Source organism: Dendropsophus ebraccatus, chromosome 14, assembly GCF_027789765.1.
Source record: "Dendropsophus ebraccatus isolate aDenEbr1 chromosome 14, aDenEbr1.pat, whole genome shotgun sequence".
Classification (NCBI taxonomy): Eukaryota; Metazoa; Chordata; class Amphibia; order Anura; family Hylidae; genus Dendropsophus; species Dendropsophus ebraccatus.
In genome coordinates, this window is record NC_091467.1 from 11486917 (window position 1) to 11507606 (window position 20690).

Sequence of the window (20690 nt, forward strand, 5' to 3'; positions counted from 1 at the left end):
TTATAAAAATCAAATAGTTGCTTCAAAATCGATTAACGAACGATTGGGCGATTTATCGCTCTGTGTAAATGGACCATTACACTGAACGATTGGTGAACGAATGTGGAAATACAGCGAACGATTAACGATGATTTTAGGGTCAGAACTAAATCATTGATTAGCGACACACAAACGATTTTTCGATCGTTGCCTGCAATTACACAGGACAATTATCATATAAATTTGAACGATATAACGTTTTTCTGCACAATAATCGTCCCGTATTAGCACTGCAAACTGGGATGTGCCATGGGGCCTACCTACTGCCCAATGCTTCTGCCACGCTACACACTGGAATTATTATTTATTATTTGCAATTTACTAGTTTGGGTCAATTACAATTAGTCCTGGACATTAAACTAAGGGCAAGCAACCTTACTAATCAGATTTTTCTAAATAAAAAAAGAGACCATGTTAAATTACTCAGTATATACCCATAGGGTGAAACTGGGGAATATAACCAAGATCCTGTTTCTCCAAAAATAAGCCCTACCCTGAGAATAAGACCTGGCTTCATTTTGCAGCTTTTTGGAGTAGGCCTGAAATATAAGCCCTGCTCCAATAATAAGCCCAGGTTATAGTCAGCTGACCAGATCCCTGACACTGGGTGCTGAGCATTAGCCAATCAGGGACAGACTTGTTATGCTCCGCCCCAACCTGCTCAACACAAGCTGCAGGGGAGGCAGGAGGGGTAAGAAGATGCACAGTAGGGGACAGTGAATATGGGGAGAGGGAGGGTACATGGGCAACTACAGAGGGGAAAGGGGGTATACAGTATAGGGACTACCTGCAGAGGGGGGATGTGTACAGTATAGGGACTACCTGCAGAGGGGGAGAAAAGTATACAGTATGGGGGAACAACTACAGAGGGGGAGGGAGGTATACAGTATGGGGGAACAACTACAGAGAGGGGGAGGTAGGTATACAGTATGGGGGGGAACAACTACAGAGAGGGGGGAGGTATACAGTATGGGAGAACAACTACAGAGGGGGGGAGGTATATAGTATGGGGGAACAATGCCAGAGGGGGGGAGGTATATAGTATGGGGGAACAACTACAGGGGGGGAGGTATATAGTATGGGGGAACAACTACAGAGGGGGGAGGTATACAGTATGGGGGAACAACTACAGAGGGAGGAGGTATACAGTATGGGGGAGCAACTACAGAGAGGGGGGGAGGTATACAGTATGGGGGAAGAACTACAGAGAGGGGGGGAGGTATACAGTATGGGGGAGCAACTACAGAGAGGGGGGGAGGTATACAGTATGGGGGAGCAACTACAGAGAGGGGGAGGTATACAGTATGAGGGAAGAACTACAGAGGGGGGGAGGTATACAGTATGGGGGAACAACTACGGGGGGGGGGGGGGTATATAGTATGGGGGAAGAACTACAGAGGGGGGGAGGTATACAGTATGGGGGAACAACTACGGGGGGGGGAGGTATATAGTATGGGGGAACAACTACAGAGGGGGGGGGAGGTATACAGTATGGGGGAACAACTACAGAGGGGGAGGGAGGTATACAGTATGGGAGAACAACTACAGAGAGGGGGGAGGTATACAGTATGGGAGAACAACTACAGAGAGGGGGGAGGTATACAGTATGGGAGAACAACTACAGAGGGGGAGGGAGGTATACAGTATGGGGACTCCCTGCAGAGGGGATTGTATGTAGCATGGGGGAAAATTTACAAAGGAGGGGGGGGGGGAGGTATATAGTATGGGGACTACCGGCAGAGGGGCAATGTGTACAGTATGGGGGTAGAACAACAGAGGGGGAGGATGGTATATAGCATAGGAGCCTAACAACAGTGGGATATACACTATGGCGGCTATCTACTGTATAGAATGGGGATACAGTGTAAGGGTATACTGTGTTTTTTTTCCCCCAAAAAATAAGACCTACCTTGAAAATAAGCCCTAGTGCCTGCCTTACCTAATTTTTGCACAAATACGGTACCTGACATTGGACTGTGCAGTGCCCAACAAAAGAAAGCTGCTCGATGTTAATGTAGCCTTTATTTTTTAAACCCTTAGACAACAATGGTCGACATGAGACAATGGCATGTAATATAAAACTCTATGTATTTACAGAATGTAATTCGCTGCATTGATTGATCCAGTTCTAGTATATCCTATATTCCAGAGGCCGCCAATCATTTGGTAAGAAATACATTGGGTAATATGGAGTAAAGTGCTGTACGTGCTGCTGGTGAGCGGCTGGTCGGTACAGCAAGGGGTTAAGCAGAGAGCTGCAATGTAATAGAGCAGACAAGCTTGGAAGCATGTTCTAATGGATACACTAATGGAATGGCCTGCGAGGGGCACATCTAGAATTCAGAAAATGCATCACTCCGACTGAATATTTCATATACTGCCTTATGTGTATATATATATATATATATATATATATATATATATATATATACTGCTTGATTGTGAAGAGAATGAAGCATTTTTGCACAATGTGGAATGATGTATAATATATAATATAGTATCTCTGTATGTCTATACTGTAGGCCAATCAGTTGTGACAATAAAGCCACCTGCCAAAAATTGTATAGGTTCCCTTCATGCCGCCAAAATAGCAGATATCACGACCTTCATTCTATTATTATCCATCAGAGTGCCCCCAGACACAGCCTAAAAAAAACCACCAGAATATTGCTTTTTTTTTGGTGTTTTGACTGTAGTTATTATCGGCTTTTTTTTTTTGCCTTTTGCGTTTTTGAGACAAACAGAAGAAATCCCATTAAACTCTATGGAAGGGAATGCTACAGTCTGCAGAACAAAACGCCAGGCCCCCAGCATGGTGCGTTCTGGAAAAAATAGCACGGAGCCAAAAATGGCAGAGAACGCCACCGAACGCTTGTCTAAACAGCATGGCAAAAATATTAGGTGTCACTGTTTAAATTTTTTTTTTTTTTTTTGCAGAAATCAATAGTACAGGCGATTTTAAGATACTTTGTAATTGGGTTTATTAGCCGAAAAATGCATTTTTATCATGAAAAAAACAGTTTGAATCTCCCCCCTGTCTTCATGGTTTTCTATGGAGAGGGGAGGGGTGGAGGGAGATGAGGCACCAAAACAGGACAACATAGAGTTAATTTACAGCTACATCACCGTGCTATCTCCTCTGAAGTCAGCACTGACCTCTCTGACCTCTGAATACCAGCTTTCGCACAGCTCCCACTGTGTAAATGCTTTGTTCTCTGCTCTCTCCTGGCGACTAATCTCCCTCCTCCCCCTCCCCTCTCCATAGATTAGACAGGGCTCGACTGATGTAAAAGAGTCAAGATTTCCTGATAATGAGCAGTGAATGAGAGAGATGGGGGGGGGGGGGGGGTCGGTCCTGGGGAAAGTCTTTTTGAATGCAGATAATGGCAGATTTGCCTAATAAACCCAATTACAAAGTTTCTTCAAATCGCCTGGACTATTGATTTCTGCAAAAAAACAAAACAAACAAACAAACATGACAGTGACACTATAAGGCGGTGTGAAACCAAACAGTTTTTTGTGGTCAGTTCCACTCCTGGTTTTGGCTAAAAAATAGAGATGAGTGAACCTCAAGCACGCTGGGGTCCATCCAAACTGGAGCGTGCAGCATTTGATTACCGGTGGCTGGAGAAGTTTGATGCAGCCCCAGGGAGTCCTAAAAAACATGGATACAGCCTATGGCCTATGACTGTATCCATGTCTCCCAGATGGCTTTAGGGCTGCATCCAACTTCTTCAGCCACCGGTAACCAAATGTGGCATGCTCTGGTTCGGACGGACCCCAGCACGCTCAAGGATCACTCTTGATGACCAATCCAAACACCCAAATAAAAATGAATCCAAAGTGGGGGCACGATGGATCGGACTTGTTTCCCCATCACGTTCTACAGATGTTTGATTTTTAGAGGGTATCGGAGATTATCCTGCTGAAAGAGGACACTGCCATTAGAAATGAGTTTGGCTCCTCGGCTGATCGCTTTCACACGGGCAACCTACTGGCTGAGGGAGCGTTTCTAGCAACTCACTTTGCCGATAAGAGCCTTTACTGGATGTTGGCATAGCCATCCCAGCACTCTTACTGGAACACCACCACTAACAAAGCAAGAGTTCCCGATAATAGAAGGACACTATAGAGTTTCTATCTATGCCCTTCCCTAATGGCTTAACCTCCATCTCACCTAAGGTCAACCTGCGCCGTAACAGGTTCCTCCGTGAGTGTTGCTCTCTCTTTAATACAATTCAGTGCAGCCTTCAATAGTTACTTTCTCTGCTAAGGGAAGAACATCCAAGTAACAATCAGTAAGCTCCTTCCCTCGAAAACACAAGGTCGTGCCTGAAAGTTACCAGTAGTCCCGAGTATTTGGCAGATAAGAAGGACACCTGCGACCACAGACAAGAGCTATTGTTTCCTATATCTCTAGAAAATAGCTCCGGGGACGATGTATCACTGGTCTCCCCCATAGTCGACCTTTATTGGAAGATGTCTTCATGTTCCGAACACATCCCACCAAGGACAACACCTGCAAGGAGTTTGTATGTTCTCCTCGTGTTTGTGAGGGTCTCCTATGGGTACTCCACCAGTCTAAACATTTATAATAAGGAAACGTGAAGTTATGAATGTTAAAATGTCCTTTCCCAAGATCACCTGTCCATAGCATCTGACGGCTGGGGCTCCAATTGATCCATTGTTCCCCTGCCCCCACCCTGGTATGAATAGAGTGGTTATCGAGCATTCACACTGCTACTCCATTCATTCTCTATAGTACTATACAGCCCTTGGCTATCTTTGGCAAACAAATGGAGCCCAGCCTGCATCTCCGACCTCTGCTACATTCACTTGAGTCAAGAAGCGACCCTGTTCTCTTGACCGGTGGGGGTCCCACCACTACAGATGAGCAAACGTTGACTGGATCCGTCCAAACCCAAACGCTATGTGATCGATTACCATTAGCTGAAGAAGTTGGAGTCCTGGGAAACATGGATGTAACCTATGGCCTATGGCTGTTTCCCAGGCTGCATCCAACTTCTTCACCCACCAGCACCCTCTGGTTCAGGTGGACCCCATTGTTTCTGGGGAGAATGGTGCCACCATACCAAGTCATTTACATCTCTAATATAGGACCACAGGGGCTCGTAACTGCGCATTAGCCTCCTCCTTCTCCATCTCCACAGCAGCCGTAGCCTCCAATGCCGTACAATTAGATTACATTGGGTCCTGTGCCGGTGATGGGTGCTATGGTGGAGCAGGAGGAACGAGGACAATGGTGGCTATATAACACAATAGAATATAGATTATATAATGCACAGTGCTGTACTATGGTATAATAAGGAAGAGGGCGGATCGAATAACGTCTTTATTTATATAGAGTTATTCTCTTATATGTGATAAATAGAGATTGACTAGATGTTAAAGGGGTTATCCAGTGATACAAAAACATGGCCACTTTCTTTCAGAGACAGCACCACTCTTGTCTCCAGTTCAGGTGCGGTTTGCAATTAAGCTCCATTCACTTTGATGGAACTGAGCAGCAAAACCCCGCCCCAGCTGGGGACAAGAGTGGGGCTGTCTCTGGAAGAAAGTGGCCATGTTTTTGGAGCGCTGGATAACCCCTTTAAGTCTTAAAGGAGGTACACAAAAGGCTGCTATTTTTTTTCTTAAAACAGCGCCCCTTCATCCTCAGGTTGGGTGCGGTATTAAAACTCATCTCCATTGACTTCAATGGAAAAAAGCTCCAATACCACACCCAAACTCAAGACAAGAGAGGCGCTGTTTCGGAAAGATGTTTTCTAACCCTGGACAATCCCCTTAACTCCTATGTGAGCTGATCAGACCCACGGCCCATTCATAACAATAAATTATTAGGCAGCGCATTATAAAAAAATATTAGCTGTAGTGGGATAATAGAGAATTAAAAGAATTAGAAGAAAAATGCTCCACCTGTCCACAGCTTGTAGGTAATATTGCAGCTAAACTGCAATACCATGCAAAACCTCAAGGACAAGGGGGGCGCTGTTCATGGAAAAAAACCCTTCTGCTGCACAACGCCAACAAAGAGTTAAACGTACAATATTAATAAAAGCAGAAAAAATTCAGGATTCTGTATGTATATATATATATATATATATATATATATATATATATATATAAATATAACACTGATGCAGATGTGTCGCTGGCAAGAAGAAAATTGCTGCATTTGCAAAAAGAAGAAAGAAAAACAAGATATGTATAGCGGAATCGCAATCATTTTTATGGGATGTGTTATCGGAGAAATGGTTATTGCATTTATGAAAAAAAGAAAAAAAAAAAAAAAAAAAGAAGAGGGAGAGAGACTTCTGCGGAACGATTTGATAAAAATAAGGAGAGACAGATGCAGCAAAGAGAGAGAGAGAGAAATGGGATTTCTATGGCAACGGTTTTTATTAAGTAAAATCATTTCAGCGATGGCATTATACAGCGACTGACGTTAGGGGGAAGAAAAAAAAATAAATTTTTTTTTTTCCAGAATACATTTCATCCGCAGTATAAGGCTGGGAGTTTTGTAAAAAGACACAATTTACCGAGCAGCCTGTACATCAGTCGGTGTTTTTTATTTTTATTTTTATTTTTATTAGAATTCACTAATTTTCTTTGCAATGCAGGAAAACATTACAGGGTTTATTTAAAGGAACAATCATTTACAGGACAATGGACGAGCAGAGGAAATGGATTCGAAAGAACATTCTCATTAAGCTTTAACCCCTGACGGACATGTAGAGTTGCTTTGTTAAAGGGGTAGTTCACAAAAAAAAAAAAATAATAAATTCTTTTAAATCAACTGGTGCTAGAAAGGGCCAGAGATTTGTAATTTACTTCTATTAAAAAATGTCCTGCCTTCCAGTATTTATAAGCTGCTGTATGTCTGCAGGAAGTGGTGTATTCTTTCCAGTCTGACACAGTGCTCTTTCCATGTCAGGGACTGTCCAGAGCAGGAGGAAATCCCCATAGAAAACCTCTCCTGCTCTGGACAGTTCCTGACATGGACAGAGGGGGCAGCAGAGAGCACTGTGTCAGACTGGAAAGAATACACCACTTCCTGCAGGACATACAGCATCTGATAAGTACTGGAAGACTTTAATTTTATGGGATTTGTAGTTTTGTATCAGCTGGAGGGCTGAAGGTTCCCTATCCCTGGGTTAAAGGGTTGATGAACTACGGTAGATGCAGAATTTATTTTGGTATTAAAGAATCCATATGCTACGGCATGGGAGAACTATATACAATCCCTGTTCTGTATTAGAACAGGATCCGTTTACACATTAGTTATTAAAGGGGTTGTCCAGGGTTTGTAAAAGCACAGCTACTTTCTGGCAAAAAAAAAGCGCCACCTCTGACCTAAGGTTGTAAGTGGTATTACAATTCAGCTCCATTCACTTCAATGGAACTGAGCTGCAACGTGTGAAACCAGCACTAAACCGAGGATATGATCCAGAGATCTCCTCCTGAATAACATGGACAATAAACAGTCTTCTCCATTATGTGCATGAGCTCAGAAGTCCTGGATATTTATGAGAAGCAGAAAACTCCACCCACCAGCTGCTGATTGGCAGTTATCTGTCCATGCTGTGTATAGGCAGTCAAATGTGCACGGCGGCTGATCATTGCCCTTCAACATGCGTTGTTACACAAAAAGATTACCGAGATCCACTGAGGAAGGCCAATAATTGTTTTGTGCAATAGAGCTTTTTGTACTTCCTGGGTGTGCTGTTGCTCAGTACTTCCAGAATGCATTGCTTTTCCTCAGCTCTCCATCATAGCCCTCCCACCCTGCATTCCGCCATCTTACTTTACAGCAGTGGGAAGGGAGGAGTCAATGCGGGGTGATGTGCTGCCAGAGGCTGGCCAGGGGGGGAGGGCCTACAGGGAGCCATCAAACAACTAACATAAATTTGTGTGTTGTTGGTCGCATCTTTTGAGCTGATCATCAAATCGTCATCAATCGTTCGCAGATCTTTCGGTGTATGTACGCATCGTTCATTCCTTATTATGATCGTTTATATACTAAAGTAGGGATGAGGAACCTTTGTCACTCCAGCTGTTGCAAAACTACAATTCCCATCATGCCTGGACAGCCAAAGTGAATTGTAGTTTTGCAACAGCTGGAGGGCCAAAGGTTCCCCACCCCTCTACTAGAGTATAGAAAAGATTGTAATAACGATCGTAATTGCATTTATCGTTAATCAGAGGAAACAGAAAATTGCTTCGCTAATAGGACCCTAAGGGGCCCTGTTCCACTGAGCGATAATCTGCCGAATCGACCCGATTTGGCCGATTATCGCTCTGTGGAATAGTGACAACGACAGGGGCGTAACTACCACTGTAGCAGCCATAGTGGCTGCTATGGGGCCCGCTGCTTCAGGGGGCCCCGTTGTCCCTGAGCTGTCATCATTTGCAGCACCAGTTGTCCAAGTGCGCCTACCTGGTTCTCCAAATATCCCTTTAACTGCAAGCAATCCTGACAACCTATCGCAGTTATGACTAGACTTGAAGGCTTAGTGGTCGGTCGGGAAGGGGGGCCCCATCAAAAGTTTGCTATGGGGCCCAGCCATTTCCAGTTACGACTCTGGACAACGATCAGCCGATGATTGTGTCAGCGTGGAATAGCGATGCAGGGTGGACGACTGTCGATCTCACAAGCACCATATATTACCTAAGCATGTTGCAGGTCTTCTTCTGCGCTCCTTCTTCCTCTCGGTCCTGCCCGCAGCAGCAGCTTCAGTGCGGCCTGTCTTAGCTGACAGACTGCTCAGCCAATCACTGGCCAGGACCGCACCGAAGCTGCTGCTGCGCGCGGGGGCTGGGAGGAAGAAGGAGCGTAGGAGAAGACCTGCAACATGTGTAGGTAATGTATGATGTTTAAAGAAGGGCTGCAAGCACATCTGTAACAATGTCCCTGCTAAATGATTATCGGGCCGTGTAATAGGCCCAGTATATGAGTGGCGATCCTGCAGATCGGCGCTCGTTTACATTATTGATCGGGCCCCTTTGACCCGTGGAATAGGACCCTAAGACAAGGGATTGGAGTCTTGCCAGTGTTAGGAATATAAGCCTCCATGGTAAACCGTTATATAGGCATACAGTGGTCTATGTCCGCCATTGATTTCTTCTGGATACTTCAGCATAGGAAGAAGTAGTAGCCTACACTATGTTGTAAAACGAGATGTGAGTGCTAGACCCGGAATTGGGGTTAGGAAGCTGAGGGGCAAAACTCATGTGATGGGGATATGTGATTATGAGGCTCCTAACCACACCCCTTTATCCCAGCATTCACACACCATTTTGCAATAACGTTCCCACCCATCTGACACTTCAGTACAGCCACAATATATTGTATTGCTTTAAATGGCCAATGCCGTTCTAAATAAGTAATGTTAAATCAGCCGGGGCGGTAATATACTACATCAATTGACTTCACTTATGTTTTTGCCTGTTCTGTACAGGTAATGCAATGTTATACATCCAGCCACTAGGTGTCTCACTTATTAGGAAACTGCAGTCCAGGCTCCGTCACTAAGGCTGTTCGGTCTTTAGTAACAGCAAAAAAAAAAAAGAGACAAAATACTGGTGGTGATGTCAGTTGGCCCAGTGAAGATGAATGTTGATTGGCCAATAAATGTACAGATTTAAGGCCCCGCCCACCGACTCTATGATGTGATGACAAGTACACTTTAAAAGGGTACTCTGGCGAAAAACTTTTTCTTTAAAATCAACTGGGTTCAGAAAGTTATACAGATTTGTAATTTACTTCTATTTCAAAATCTCCAGTCTTCCAGTACTTATCAGCTGCTGTATGTCCTGCAGGAAGTGGTGTATTCTATTCAGTCTGACACAGTGCTCTCTGCTGCCACCTCTGTCCATGTCAGGAACTGTCCAGAACAGGAGAAGTTTTCTATGGGGATTTACTATTGCTCTTGACAGTTCCTGACATGGACATAGGTGGCAACAGAGAGCACTGTGTCAGACTGGAAACAATACACCACTTCCTGCAGGACATACAGCAGCTGATCAGTATGGGGGGACTTGATATTTTTAAATAGAAGTAAATTACAAATATATATAACATTCTAAAACTAGATGAGTTGAAAGAAAAGTATTTTTGCAGGAGTACCCCTTTAATTTTACTTACAACTCATCTGTAAGGCGACTTATCCATAAGACATGCTTCTTTATAAACATTTTATCACACATGTATGATGACCCTCACACGGATAGAAAACCGTATCCTGGTAGGAAACACAACTTCTCATTCCTATATCCGCATGGTCTGTATTGGTGGCCACTAGATGGTGCCTGCATACTATCGGAGATTATATTAGGTCATCGCTGGGATATGGCGACTTCTATCTGCACATCATTTTATATTATAGTCAGTTTTCACCCCCCTAGTTTTTAGTTTTCACCCCCCCCCCAACTTAAAGTGATAACATAGTCACTAATAAAGCTCCGTAACAAGCACCAACCTCATGTGTTTATAAGTGCTATCGAAGTCTATGGAAACTTAGTTAAAAGTTTTAACAATTCTGCATCCATTTACTTTCTACCTATATCCCCTTTAAGATTCCTGCAGTTGGGCCCACGGTGTATTTTGGTCCTATAATAAATGTTCCGTTATTGTTCGTGGAGAGAAAGCGACATTTCCTGAGATTCAAACTCTTTGAGAATTGTTGGAAGGAAGCAGATTTGTCTGTTGTAAACACGGCAGCATTGTGTGGATAAGCCTTGCGCTCGGCTGTGGCCGTTCACCGGGGAGGAGGGGGGAGGGTTGTTGGTTTGCAGATTGTGATTTTTTTTTTTTTTACATTTTCTACTTGACTTGTCGTAGTCATTTTTGGTATGTGAAAAGTGGATTTGTTAGAAAGTAAGAGATAGATAGTGGAGATGAGCGCAACAGGAGCCTGCTGGAGGCTGAAGGTCCGGAATTTAAAAACTGGTGGCTGAAGAAGTTAGATGCAGGGAGTCCGGCTCTCTCTACGGCTGCATCCAACTTCTTCAGTCACTTGTATTTAAATGCTGAATAATTGGAATTGAGAATGCTTATGTCTAATAAATAAATATAAGAGATAGATGATAGAAAGATATAAGATAGATAGATAATAGATAGATAGATAGATAGATAGATAGATAGATAGGAGATAGATAGATAGATAGATAGATAGATAGATAGATAGGAGATTAGATAGGAGATAGATAGATAGATAATAGATAGATAGATAATAGATAGATAGATAGATAGATAGATAGATGATAGGAGATAGATAGATAGATAGATAGATAGATAGATAGATAGATAGATAGATAGATAGATAGATAGGAGATAGTAGATAGATAGGAGATAGATAGATAGATAGATAGATAGATAGATATATAGATAGGAGATAGATAGATAGGAGATAGATAGGAGATAGATAGGAGATAGATAGATAGATAGATAGATAGATAGATAGATAGATAGATAGGAGATAGATAGATAGATAGATAGATAGATAGATAGATAGATAGATAGATAGATAGGAGATAGATAGGAGATAGATAGATAGATAGATAGATAGATAGATAGATATATAGATAGGAGATAGATAGATAGGAGATAGATAGGAGATAGATAGATAGATAGATAGATAGATAGATAGATAGATAGATAGGAGATAGATAGATAGATAGATAGATAGATAGATAGATAGATAGATAGATAGGAGATAGATAGGAGATAGATAGATAGATAGATAGATAGATAGATAGATAGATAGATATATAGATAGGAGATAGATAGATAGGAGATAGATAGGAGATAGATAGATAGATAGATAGATAGATAGATAGATAGATAGATAGGAGATAGATAGATAGATAGATAGATAGATAGGAGATAGATAGATAGATAGGAGATAGATAAATAGATAGATAGATAGATAGATAGATAGGAGATAGATAGATAGATAGATAGATAGATAGATAGATAGATAGATAGATGAGAGACAGATAGGAGATAGATATATATTAGATCTATAGGCCACAATGACCATTGACCCCAATGGTTCAGGCACCATGAAGGTGGTGACAGGTTCCCTGTAAATGAGCGCTCTCTCAGTCATAGCTGTTTTTTATTGTATCATATAGGTAAAAAAAATATACAAAATACTAATTAGCAAAAACAATAAGACCTTCTGTAATGACCCCCTATAGTACTCCATGATATGTGCATGTATCCTGTTCTAGTCATTACTTTCTCCAGTTAATTCCTCAGTTAAGCGCATGCATTGACATCTACCATCCTATAGCAGCAGATCTCGATCACAGCTCCATCACTTATACACACTATACTCTGCCTGTAGTACTCTAGACCGCAAAACTGTTGTCACTATGCTATGATTTTCTTTAAATACATGTTCACTAGAGATGAGCGAACCGGGTTCAGGTTCGACTCCATCCGAACCCGAACGTTCGGCATTTGATTAGCGGGGGCTGCTGAACTTGGATAAAGCTCTAAGGTTGTCTGGAAAACATGGATACAGCCAATGACTATATCCATGTTTTCCACATAGCCTTAGGGCTTTATCCAACTTCAGCAGCCACCGCTAATCAAATGCCGAAAGTTCGGGTTCGGATGGACTCGAGCATGTTCCAGGTTCGCTCATCTCTAATGTTCACACCATAAAAGAAGCCCCAAGCAACCATCAAAAACTCTCCCTAAAACACTTCAAAAACTCTTCAATTAAAGTTGTGGTTTCTAGCTCCCATTAAATTAAATGGGGAATTCTGAAACCAACATGAAAACAGTGCCCAAGTTTTCTATGTTTAAATCAGTGTTATACATCTGGCCACTAGGTGTCTCCCTTCCTGGGCTCCATGCTCCCTCCCTGCTGATATTTGGTCTTTTCTCTGTTCAAAACAAGAGACCAAACACAGGAAGTCCCCGTCCTTTGCTGCTCATACAAGGGAAGATCCCTGTCCATCATGCAGGTTGTATATCAGCTGAGGACAATAACTTAGGCTAATTATATTACCTATTACTAATTCTATTATCAGCTCTGCAGCTTACCAGGAGACAATGCTCTGTGTTATGTAACAAGTCAGTCAGTATAATATCACTGTGTGGTTACATAGGTTTTGGTGCTGTGTGACAGGAGAGCTGACCATACAATGCGAGCACCCCCAGGATTCTCTGCTACTAAATGTGGACGTGCAGCAGCTGTACACATGCGCTGTGAAGACTTGTCCTGCTCCAGAATGACTGCCAATCAATACCAAGCCTTGTCTGTAAGCACACAAAGGACAGAGACTTCTGTGTTTTTTGAACAGAGAAAAGACCAAATATCTGCACGAAAGGAGCATGGAGCACGGGAAGGGAGACACCTAGTGGCCATATGTATAAGGCTGATTTAAACATAGCAAAATAAAGGGAGTATATTGCAAAACTGCTTGTGATCACAACCCCTGTTTATTATTGTTTGTGTGACCTTGGCTCTTTACCTCAGCCCCCATGTATGATTGCTGTAATACTGTTAGTGCTCAGGACCCTGGTCACACTCAGTCTTGCCCACTAGTGTACAAATAACACTTGGGCCGCAGTGATTAGACTCTGATAGGGAAGAGACACAATGAGCCAGTTTCACTTTACACTATGGGGAAGATTTTTCACACATGGTGTAAAGTGAAACTGGCTCAGTTGCCCCTAGCAACCAATCAGATTCCACTCCTCATTCCTCACAGACTCTTTGGAAAATGAAAGGTGGAATCTGATTGGTTGCTAGGGGCAACTGAGCCAGTTTCACTTTACACCATGTTTGATAAATCTCCAGCATGGTGTAAAGTAAAAATCTGACTCAGTTGCCCCTAGCAACCAATCAGATTCCACCTTTCATCCCTCACAGACTCTTTGGAAAATGAAAGGTGGAATCTGATTGGTTGCTAGGGGCAACTGAGCCAGTTTCACTTTACACTATGGCCTCTAAACTACTGTATAGGCTTATTTGTCGGGTTTTGTGGCCCGGCTAATGGAGAAGACAAGAGCAATGGTCCTGGCATCGGGGAGGGGTAAACAAGGGAGCACCGGAATGTAACACAGGGCCGGGCCCTTAGTATCTAATGAGTCGACAAAACATTCTAGAAATCCACCGGAATACAAAGAAGACTATAGCCGGCCATTCAGAGAGAATAAGCGGTGGAGAAGAGACCATAGAGTAACACCACCACAAAGATGTTGTAGGGAGGAGAAAGTGCTCTGTTCACGTCCGAGATCGGCCATTACTAATGAAGTCGTGTCGTCTCAGTCCTGTAAATAAGCATTTAACTCCGTGAAACAATGGCCGCACCTTTGGTCCTTAGTGGGAACACTGTATGAAACCATGAACGCTTTGTCATCAGGAATCCTCCAATGGCCGGCGGCCCAGAATGACACAATTATTTGCACACTCCATTCATCCCTTTAACTCTTCAGAAAAAGGCCCCTCTTTGTGTTGGCCAAACAATAGCAGGCTTCCGTATACAATCCCAGTCACACACAAATTATATCCCCCTGTGTCACCCCCACTTCTCTCTCCGAGGGGGTCAAGGGGTCACTGCTCAATGACTGGATGTCATCTTTCATTACCCCCGGCGTCTGCTCGGAACGGGAAATCTCACTCTGCGTTGCAGTCAGGAGTGTCGCCATGATTTGATTTAAATAGGTAGAATTATATAATCTGTATTTCTGCTCCAGGCACGGACAGTCCTAAAAGCTGCCGTAATGTGCACTGAGAGAGGGGCAGCTGTCTCCGTGACTTATCTGGATGGGACTAACAAGACACGTCCCTGCAATTGAGCCGGTATTAGCGGGGGGGTATGGAAGGTTTAAAGTGACACTAACCATATTTTATGTCTCTCATTTTAATATGACACTAAATTACAGGGCAAATCGATCCAGCTTTAGTAGACGCAATGAATGGAGAGCTATGGTCTAGCTCAGGGGTAGTAGGGAACCTTGGCTCTCCAGCTGTTGCAAAACTACAACTCCCATCATGCCTGGACAGCCAAAGCTTCGCTTTGGCTGTCCAGGCATGATGGGGGTTGTAGTTTTCTTCCAAGTCTGACACAGTGCTCTCTGCTGCCACCTCTGTCCATGTCAGGAACTGCCCAGAACAGGAGAGGTTTTCTATGGGGATTTACTATTGCTCTGGACAGTTCCTGACATGGACAGAGGTAGCAGCAGAGAGCACTGTGTCAGACTGGAAACAATACACCACTTCCTGCAGGACATACAGCAGCTGATCAGTATGGGGAGACTTGATATTTTTAAATAGAAGTCAATTACAAATATATATTTATCAGCTGCTGTATGTCCTGCAGGAAATGGTATATTCTTTCCAGTCTGACACAGTGCTCTCTGCTGCCAGCTCTGTCCATGTCAGGGACTGTCCAGAGTAGTAGCAAATCCCCATAGAAAACCTCTCCTGTTCTGAACAGTTCCTGACATAAACAGAGTTGGCAGCAGAGAGCACTGTGTCAGACTGGAAAGAATACACCACTTCCTGCATGACATACAGCAGCTGATAAGAACTGGAAGACTGGAAATTTTTAAATAGAAAATTACAAATCTATATAACTTTCTGACATTAGTCCACTTAAAAACTTTTTTTTAAGAGTGCCTCTTTAAAGAACTGCACAAGTCAGTGATTTTCCTGTGGCACAATGATGTAGCTTTGTAAAGGCTCATTAATCTCAGTAAGGTAGAAGTGCTAACCACTGATCCCTATGCAGTAAGGTAGCAGTGCTAACCACTGATCCCTATGCAGTAAGGTAGCAGTGCTAAGCACTGAGCCCCATGCAGTAAGGTAGTAGTGCTAACCACTGATCCCTATGCAGTAAGGTAGCAGTGCTAACCACTGATCCCTATGCAGTAAGGTAGCAGTGCTAACCACTAATCCCCATGCAGTAAGGTAGCAGTGCTAACCACTGATCCCTATGCAGTAAGGTAGCAGTGCTAACCACTGATCCCTATGCAGTAAGGTAGCAGTGCTAACCACTGATCCCTATGCAGTAAGGTAGCAGTGCTAACCACTGATCCCTATGCAGTAAGGTAGCAGTGCTAACCACTAATCCCCATGCAGTAAGGTAGCAGTGCTAAGCACTAATCCCCATGCAGTAAGGTAGCAGTGCTAACCACTGATCCCCATGCAGTAAGGTAGCAGTGCTAAGCACTGATCCCCATGCAGTAAGGTAGCAGTGCTAACCACTGATTCCCAGGCAGTAAGGTAGCAGTGCTAACCACTGATCCCTATGCAGTAAGGTAGTAATACTAACCACTGATCCCCATGCAGTAAGGTAGTAGTGCTAACCACTGAGCCCCATGCAGTAAGGTAGTAGTGCTAACCACTGAGCCCCATGTTACACCGGTCACATCTTTTCCGCTATCGCTTGCTCCATCTCCCAGTCCACTGTTAAAGGGAATGTGTCACCTAAATTTTCTTTTACTGATTAGAGACAGTTACTAAAACTTGTTCTTTTATTTTAGTTTGTTTCTATTCTCTGACTGTAATTTTTTTTATTTCACTTTTTGTACATTGTTATGGGGGTGGCCATATTGCCTGGGCTGTTTTTAACAGCATTTAATGACATGCTTTACAGCAAGACTCATGGACAAAGACAGCAATAGACAGACTCTGTCCCCTTAAGTGTGAAGCATTACTGAGCACGCTCTGTGACCTGTGAAGAGGTCATTCCACAGGGAGCAGCTATTCTCTCCTCTATCTACTGGTGTCACATGACGCTGCAATGCTATACAGATCACTTTACAGCAGCCTTCTCCTTATCATCACTGACACAACAGGAAGTCTCAGCTTAGTTTTAGCCCCAGTGGTGAGAATGAGAATTGCAAGATATCAGGATTATAATATAATATAGATAGAAAAATGGAAAATTAGAAAAAGTGTCATCAAAACTTCTTAAAAAATAAATTTAACGTAAAAACATTATTTGTACATTTTCTGATGACACATTCCCTTTAGCAGAACCGAGCTGCAATACCACACACAGCCTGGGGTGGTGCTGTTTTTGGAAAAAAGTGGTGGTGGGGGAAAGTAGCCATATTTTACTAATTCTGTACAATCTTTGGAATATATGGGGTGAACTACAATCCAAGAAACTAGTTATGTAGAAACAGCAACAAAGTTACCAGTATATTCCAATTTCAGATTTTTTTTTTATAGAACACAATAAATAAATAAAAAATTATGACAAGTCTATGGTAGGACAGCATAGGTGGAAATCGTGTCACTGACATAATCGGATGATTTCTAGCAGCCTCAGCCATCTTTTCCATTAGTGCAAGGAAGCCCGGAGGACCTTTACATCTACCGTAAACTATAACCACTATACCACAAGCGTGACAAGGGAAGCAGAGCGGAACCTACCTGATTTGTTGAAAGGAAGTCCTGGTTACTTTCATTCATACTCATATACATGTTCTCCCCATCAAACTACAAGACAAAAATATGAATTAAAAACCTTTTTTTCTCATATTCAAGGACAAAGAGGTCACAAGCACATAGACAGGCGTAGAGGAAACACGGCCTAGGAGATTGGCTTTTTTTTTTTTTTTTATATATATATCAGAGAAAGAATGGGCCTTTACGTGAAGAACATCCTCTATGGAAGTAGAGTGACTAGTTAAGGTTTTGGAACGACCCTCTATTTCTGGTAGAGAATATTGCTGCCATCGCAAGTCTAATGACAGGTACCCTTTAAAAATGGGAAGGGGGTCATGCTCCAATGATCTAGTAAATTAGTGGGATATAATTCTTTTGCTAAGAGGACACCCTAGACGCCTCCAGCCTGCTTGTAGTGGTTGGTTGAGAAGCCTTAAAAAACTAGCTTGTGTATACTGAGGGGTGTATTTATTAAGTTCCTTACCCCCGATTACCTGGGCGGATTTACTAAGAGATACATGCCTCTTAGTAAAGCGGGACCTGCGCCTGCTGAAGGTTTGCGCAGGAATCTACATCTACTTTGGTCCACTCCTATGAAAAAATGGACGTTAGAAGAAAACCCAGTAGACCCCCTAAATTTAATGCAGTGCCTTGAGCTCCATTTTTGTCCATTGGTGCAGAGGTCCAATCAGCTCTGTTTGTCAGAGATGTGACTGTGATAGAGTGTGAACCTAGCCTATATGGGTTTTTTATTTCTTTTCTAAATAAATAGGAAAAAAAAAATCCCCATTCTGTATGAAATTAGAAGTGAACCCAGCTGCTAGGTAGGGCCATAAAAATCAGTGGGCACTATAAAACAGAAGTCCATAGTATGACCACATGCACAAAGTCTTAGGGCCCTATTCCACGGGCCGATCAATGATGTAAACTCGTTTACTGGGCCTATTCCATGGCCCAATGATCGTTACGCGAGGTCTGCAGGGACATCGTTACCGATATCCTTGCAGCCCTTGCACCATTACCTAGCAGGGCTTCTCTTGCGCTCCGTCTTCCTCCCCGGGTCCCGTGGCAAAGCATCAACTTCGGTGCGGCCTGACTGAGCGGTCAGACCGCTCAGCCAATCACTGGCCGCGGCGGTCCTGGCCAATGATTGGCTGAGAGGTCTGACAGCTCAGACAGGCCGCTCTGGAGTTGATGCTGCGCCGCGGGACCGGGATGAAGACGGAGCAGAGGAGAAGCCCTGCCAGGTAATGTATGGTGCTGTTTCTCAAATGGTCGGTTGCCGCCGCGCACCTCTATTTCACGAAGCGATGCGCGGTGGGTGACCAATGATTTTAGGTCTGGGCCTAAATAAACGATCAGCCGATGACACGATCATCGGCTGATTAATTTCTCTATTCCACCGAGTGATAATCGGCCGAATTTACTCTTGTTTTTACTTTTCTTTTAACCTTTTTAACACTTTAGGTAGAGAAGAGCAAATTTACAGTAAGTCCGGGTTTGTGAAACCCAGAACGGTCAGCATTTTCTCTAACCACCGCGAGTCAAAAAAAAAAAAGGTAAAAAAGATCTGTATAGTAAAGCCACATTATCTAAGAAAAATTCAAGATAATCTTTAATAGACCAAAGTTCAAGTTGATTAGTGTTGAGTGACTTTGCTCGGTCGAGTATAGTGCTACATCAAGCATTGGGGTGCTTAATTGAGCTTGATGCGTGGCCAAGCACGAGTGTTTGGTAAAGGTGTCCATACACCTTCAATAACTGACAGTCAAACAATCGCTCGAGCGTCATTATATCTCCGACACGCCGCAGTAAACAATTACATTTTTTCATTCTATTTTTTGTACATTTTGTCCATTAAAATGATGTTTTTTATTTGAACATCCATTCAAAGGAGGAAATATACAAAAATTAGAATGAAAAAAAAAAAGTAATAGGCTTCTGCAAGAAAAATTAGAACTATGGCGGTATGCTGGTTCTAATGTGTCCTGCAGAAACCTATAAATTATTTTTATTCTAATTTTTGTAGATTTTATTTACATATCCCTTTAAGGGACGAAATATACAAAAAAAAATGGAAAGAAAAAATTAAATAGGTGAACCAGGCACCTGCTGCTCTGCCAAGCAGGGGGTATCGTGTTAAATGCTTATGTCTTCCATTGATTTCAATGGGGTTGGTTACTCTAGTCAAGCACTCAAACATTGAAAAAGTCAAGTCACTCCAAACTAATGTTGATGTGTCATGTTTTAAGTGATGCATAGAAAGAAGCAGCTCAGTGCCAATGGTGAGCAGACAAGTACTCCGACTCAACCTTATCAGCTCTATAATTAACCTCCTCATGACCCAGGACATAACTGTACGCCCTGGGTCGGGTGGGTGGGGGTGTCAGAGAGGGGTTGTGAGGTGATAGCAGCAGCTCTGATAGCACCCGGGGGCTGCAGCAGTTAACCAATTGCAGCATTCACTAATTATCCATTTAGTTGCGGCTGTCAAAGTTGACAGCTGCATTTAAACGGCTATTTGCCCCCATCATTGGTGGTCCTGTGGACGGATTGCACCCCCCCCCCCCCCCCCGCAATGAGATCGCGGATGCGATCAACTTATCATGCCAGGCCTCAGCGTTGGAATGACACTGACCCCGGCTTGGTAATCTATGGATCTGGGCTGCAGCAGCCCAGAGCAATAAAGCACTGATCTAATGGATCAGTGCTGTATAATGTAAACTGCACTGATCTTAATGGGAGATCAGTGCAATTGTATTAGAAGTATTAGCCCGATCCTGGATGGATTAACAACTATTGGAACCAATAGGTCGAAACCTATAAAATACACATGCATTTGACTGGATAAAGAACTCAAATTAAGCGTATAAATTATAACAAGGCGCAATAAGAACGATCAATCGCTCATTGTTAGCCAATGTAATATATTGTCAGGGAGTGATCTATGCAGTATGGTAGAAAGGGAGTAGATAAATGCTTTCTTGTCCAAACCAAGGTTAGATATTACACTTGGCCAGTATTGAATAGAATCCATTATGAAGATCACTGTGAAATGGGCAAAGGAAGCAAATTATAAGAGAAGAGAATACTTTGTATCAAGCTTTTTACTTCAGAAGAAATTCTTCAGATTCCTTGAATCACCAACTGAAGAAGCCAGGGCTGTGACTTTAATCAATTTTATTACAAGAATTACAGGCGGAGAATAAC

The 20690-nt window shown here is 42.9% G+C and overlaps 1 protein-coding gene and 2 long non-coding RNA genes across 7 annotated transcripts in view; 1 reads left to right on the forward strand and 2 right to left on the reverse strand.

Annotated features, from left to right (window-relative positions):
- LOC138772247 (uncharacterized) overlaps positions 1–20690 on the reverse strand; it is a 334081-nt gene that overhangs the window by 171799 nt on the left and 141592 nt on the right. The window lies entirely within an intron of this gene.
- TOX2 (TOX high mobility group box family member 2) overlaps positions 1–20690 on the reverse strand; it is a 99819-nt gene that overhangs the window by 49176 nt on the left and 29953 nt on the right. For 2 of the 4 annotated variants that reach the window (XM_069951799.1, XM_069951797.1), the window contains exon 2: positions 17466–17531. The exons of the other annotated variants lie outside the window; for them this stretch is intronic. In XM_069951799.1, coding sequence (XP_069807900.1) covers positions 17466–17531 — 66 coding nt within the window. The remainder of the gene's footprint in view (positions 1–17465; positions 17532–20690) is intronic. 4 annotated transcript variants of the gene reach the window in all.
- The window catches only part of LOC138771797 (uncharacterized), a 69498-nt gene continuing 50942 nt past the window's right edge, over positions 2135–20690 (forward strand). For both annotated transcript variants that reach the window (XR_011359680.1, XR_011359681.1), the window contains exon 1: positions 2135–2205. This is a non-coding gene — a long non-coding RNA (uncharacterized lncRNA). The remainder of the gene's footprint in view (positions 2206–20690) is intronic.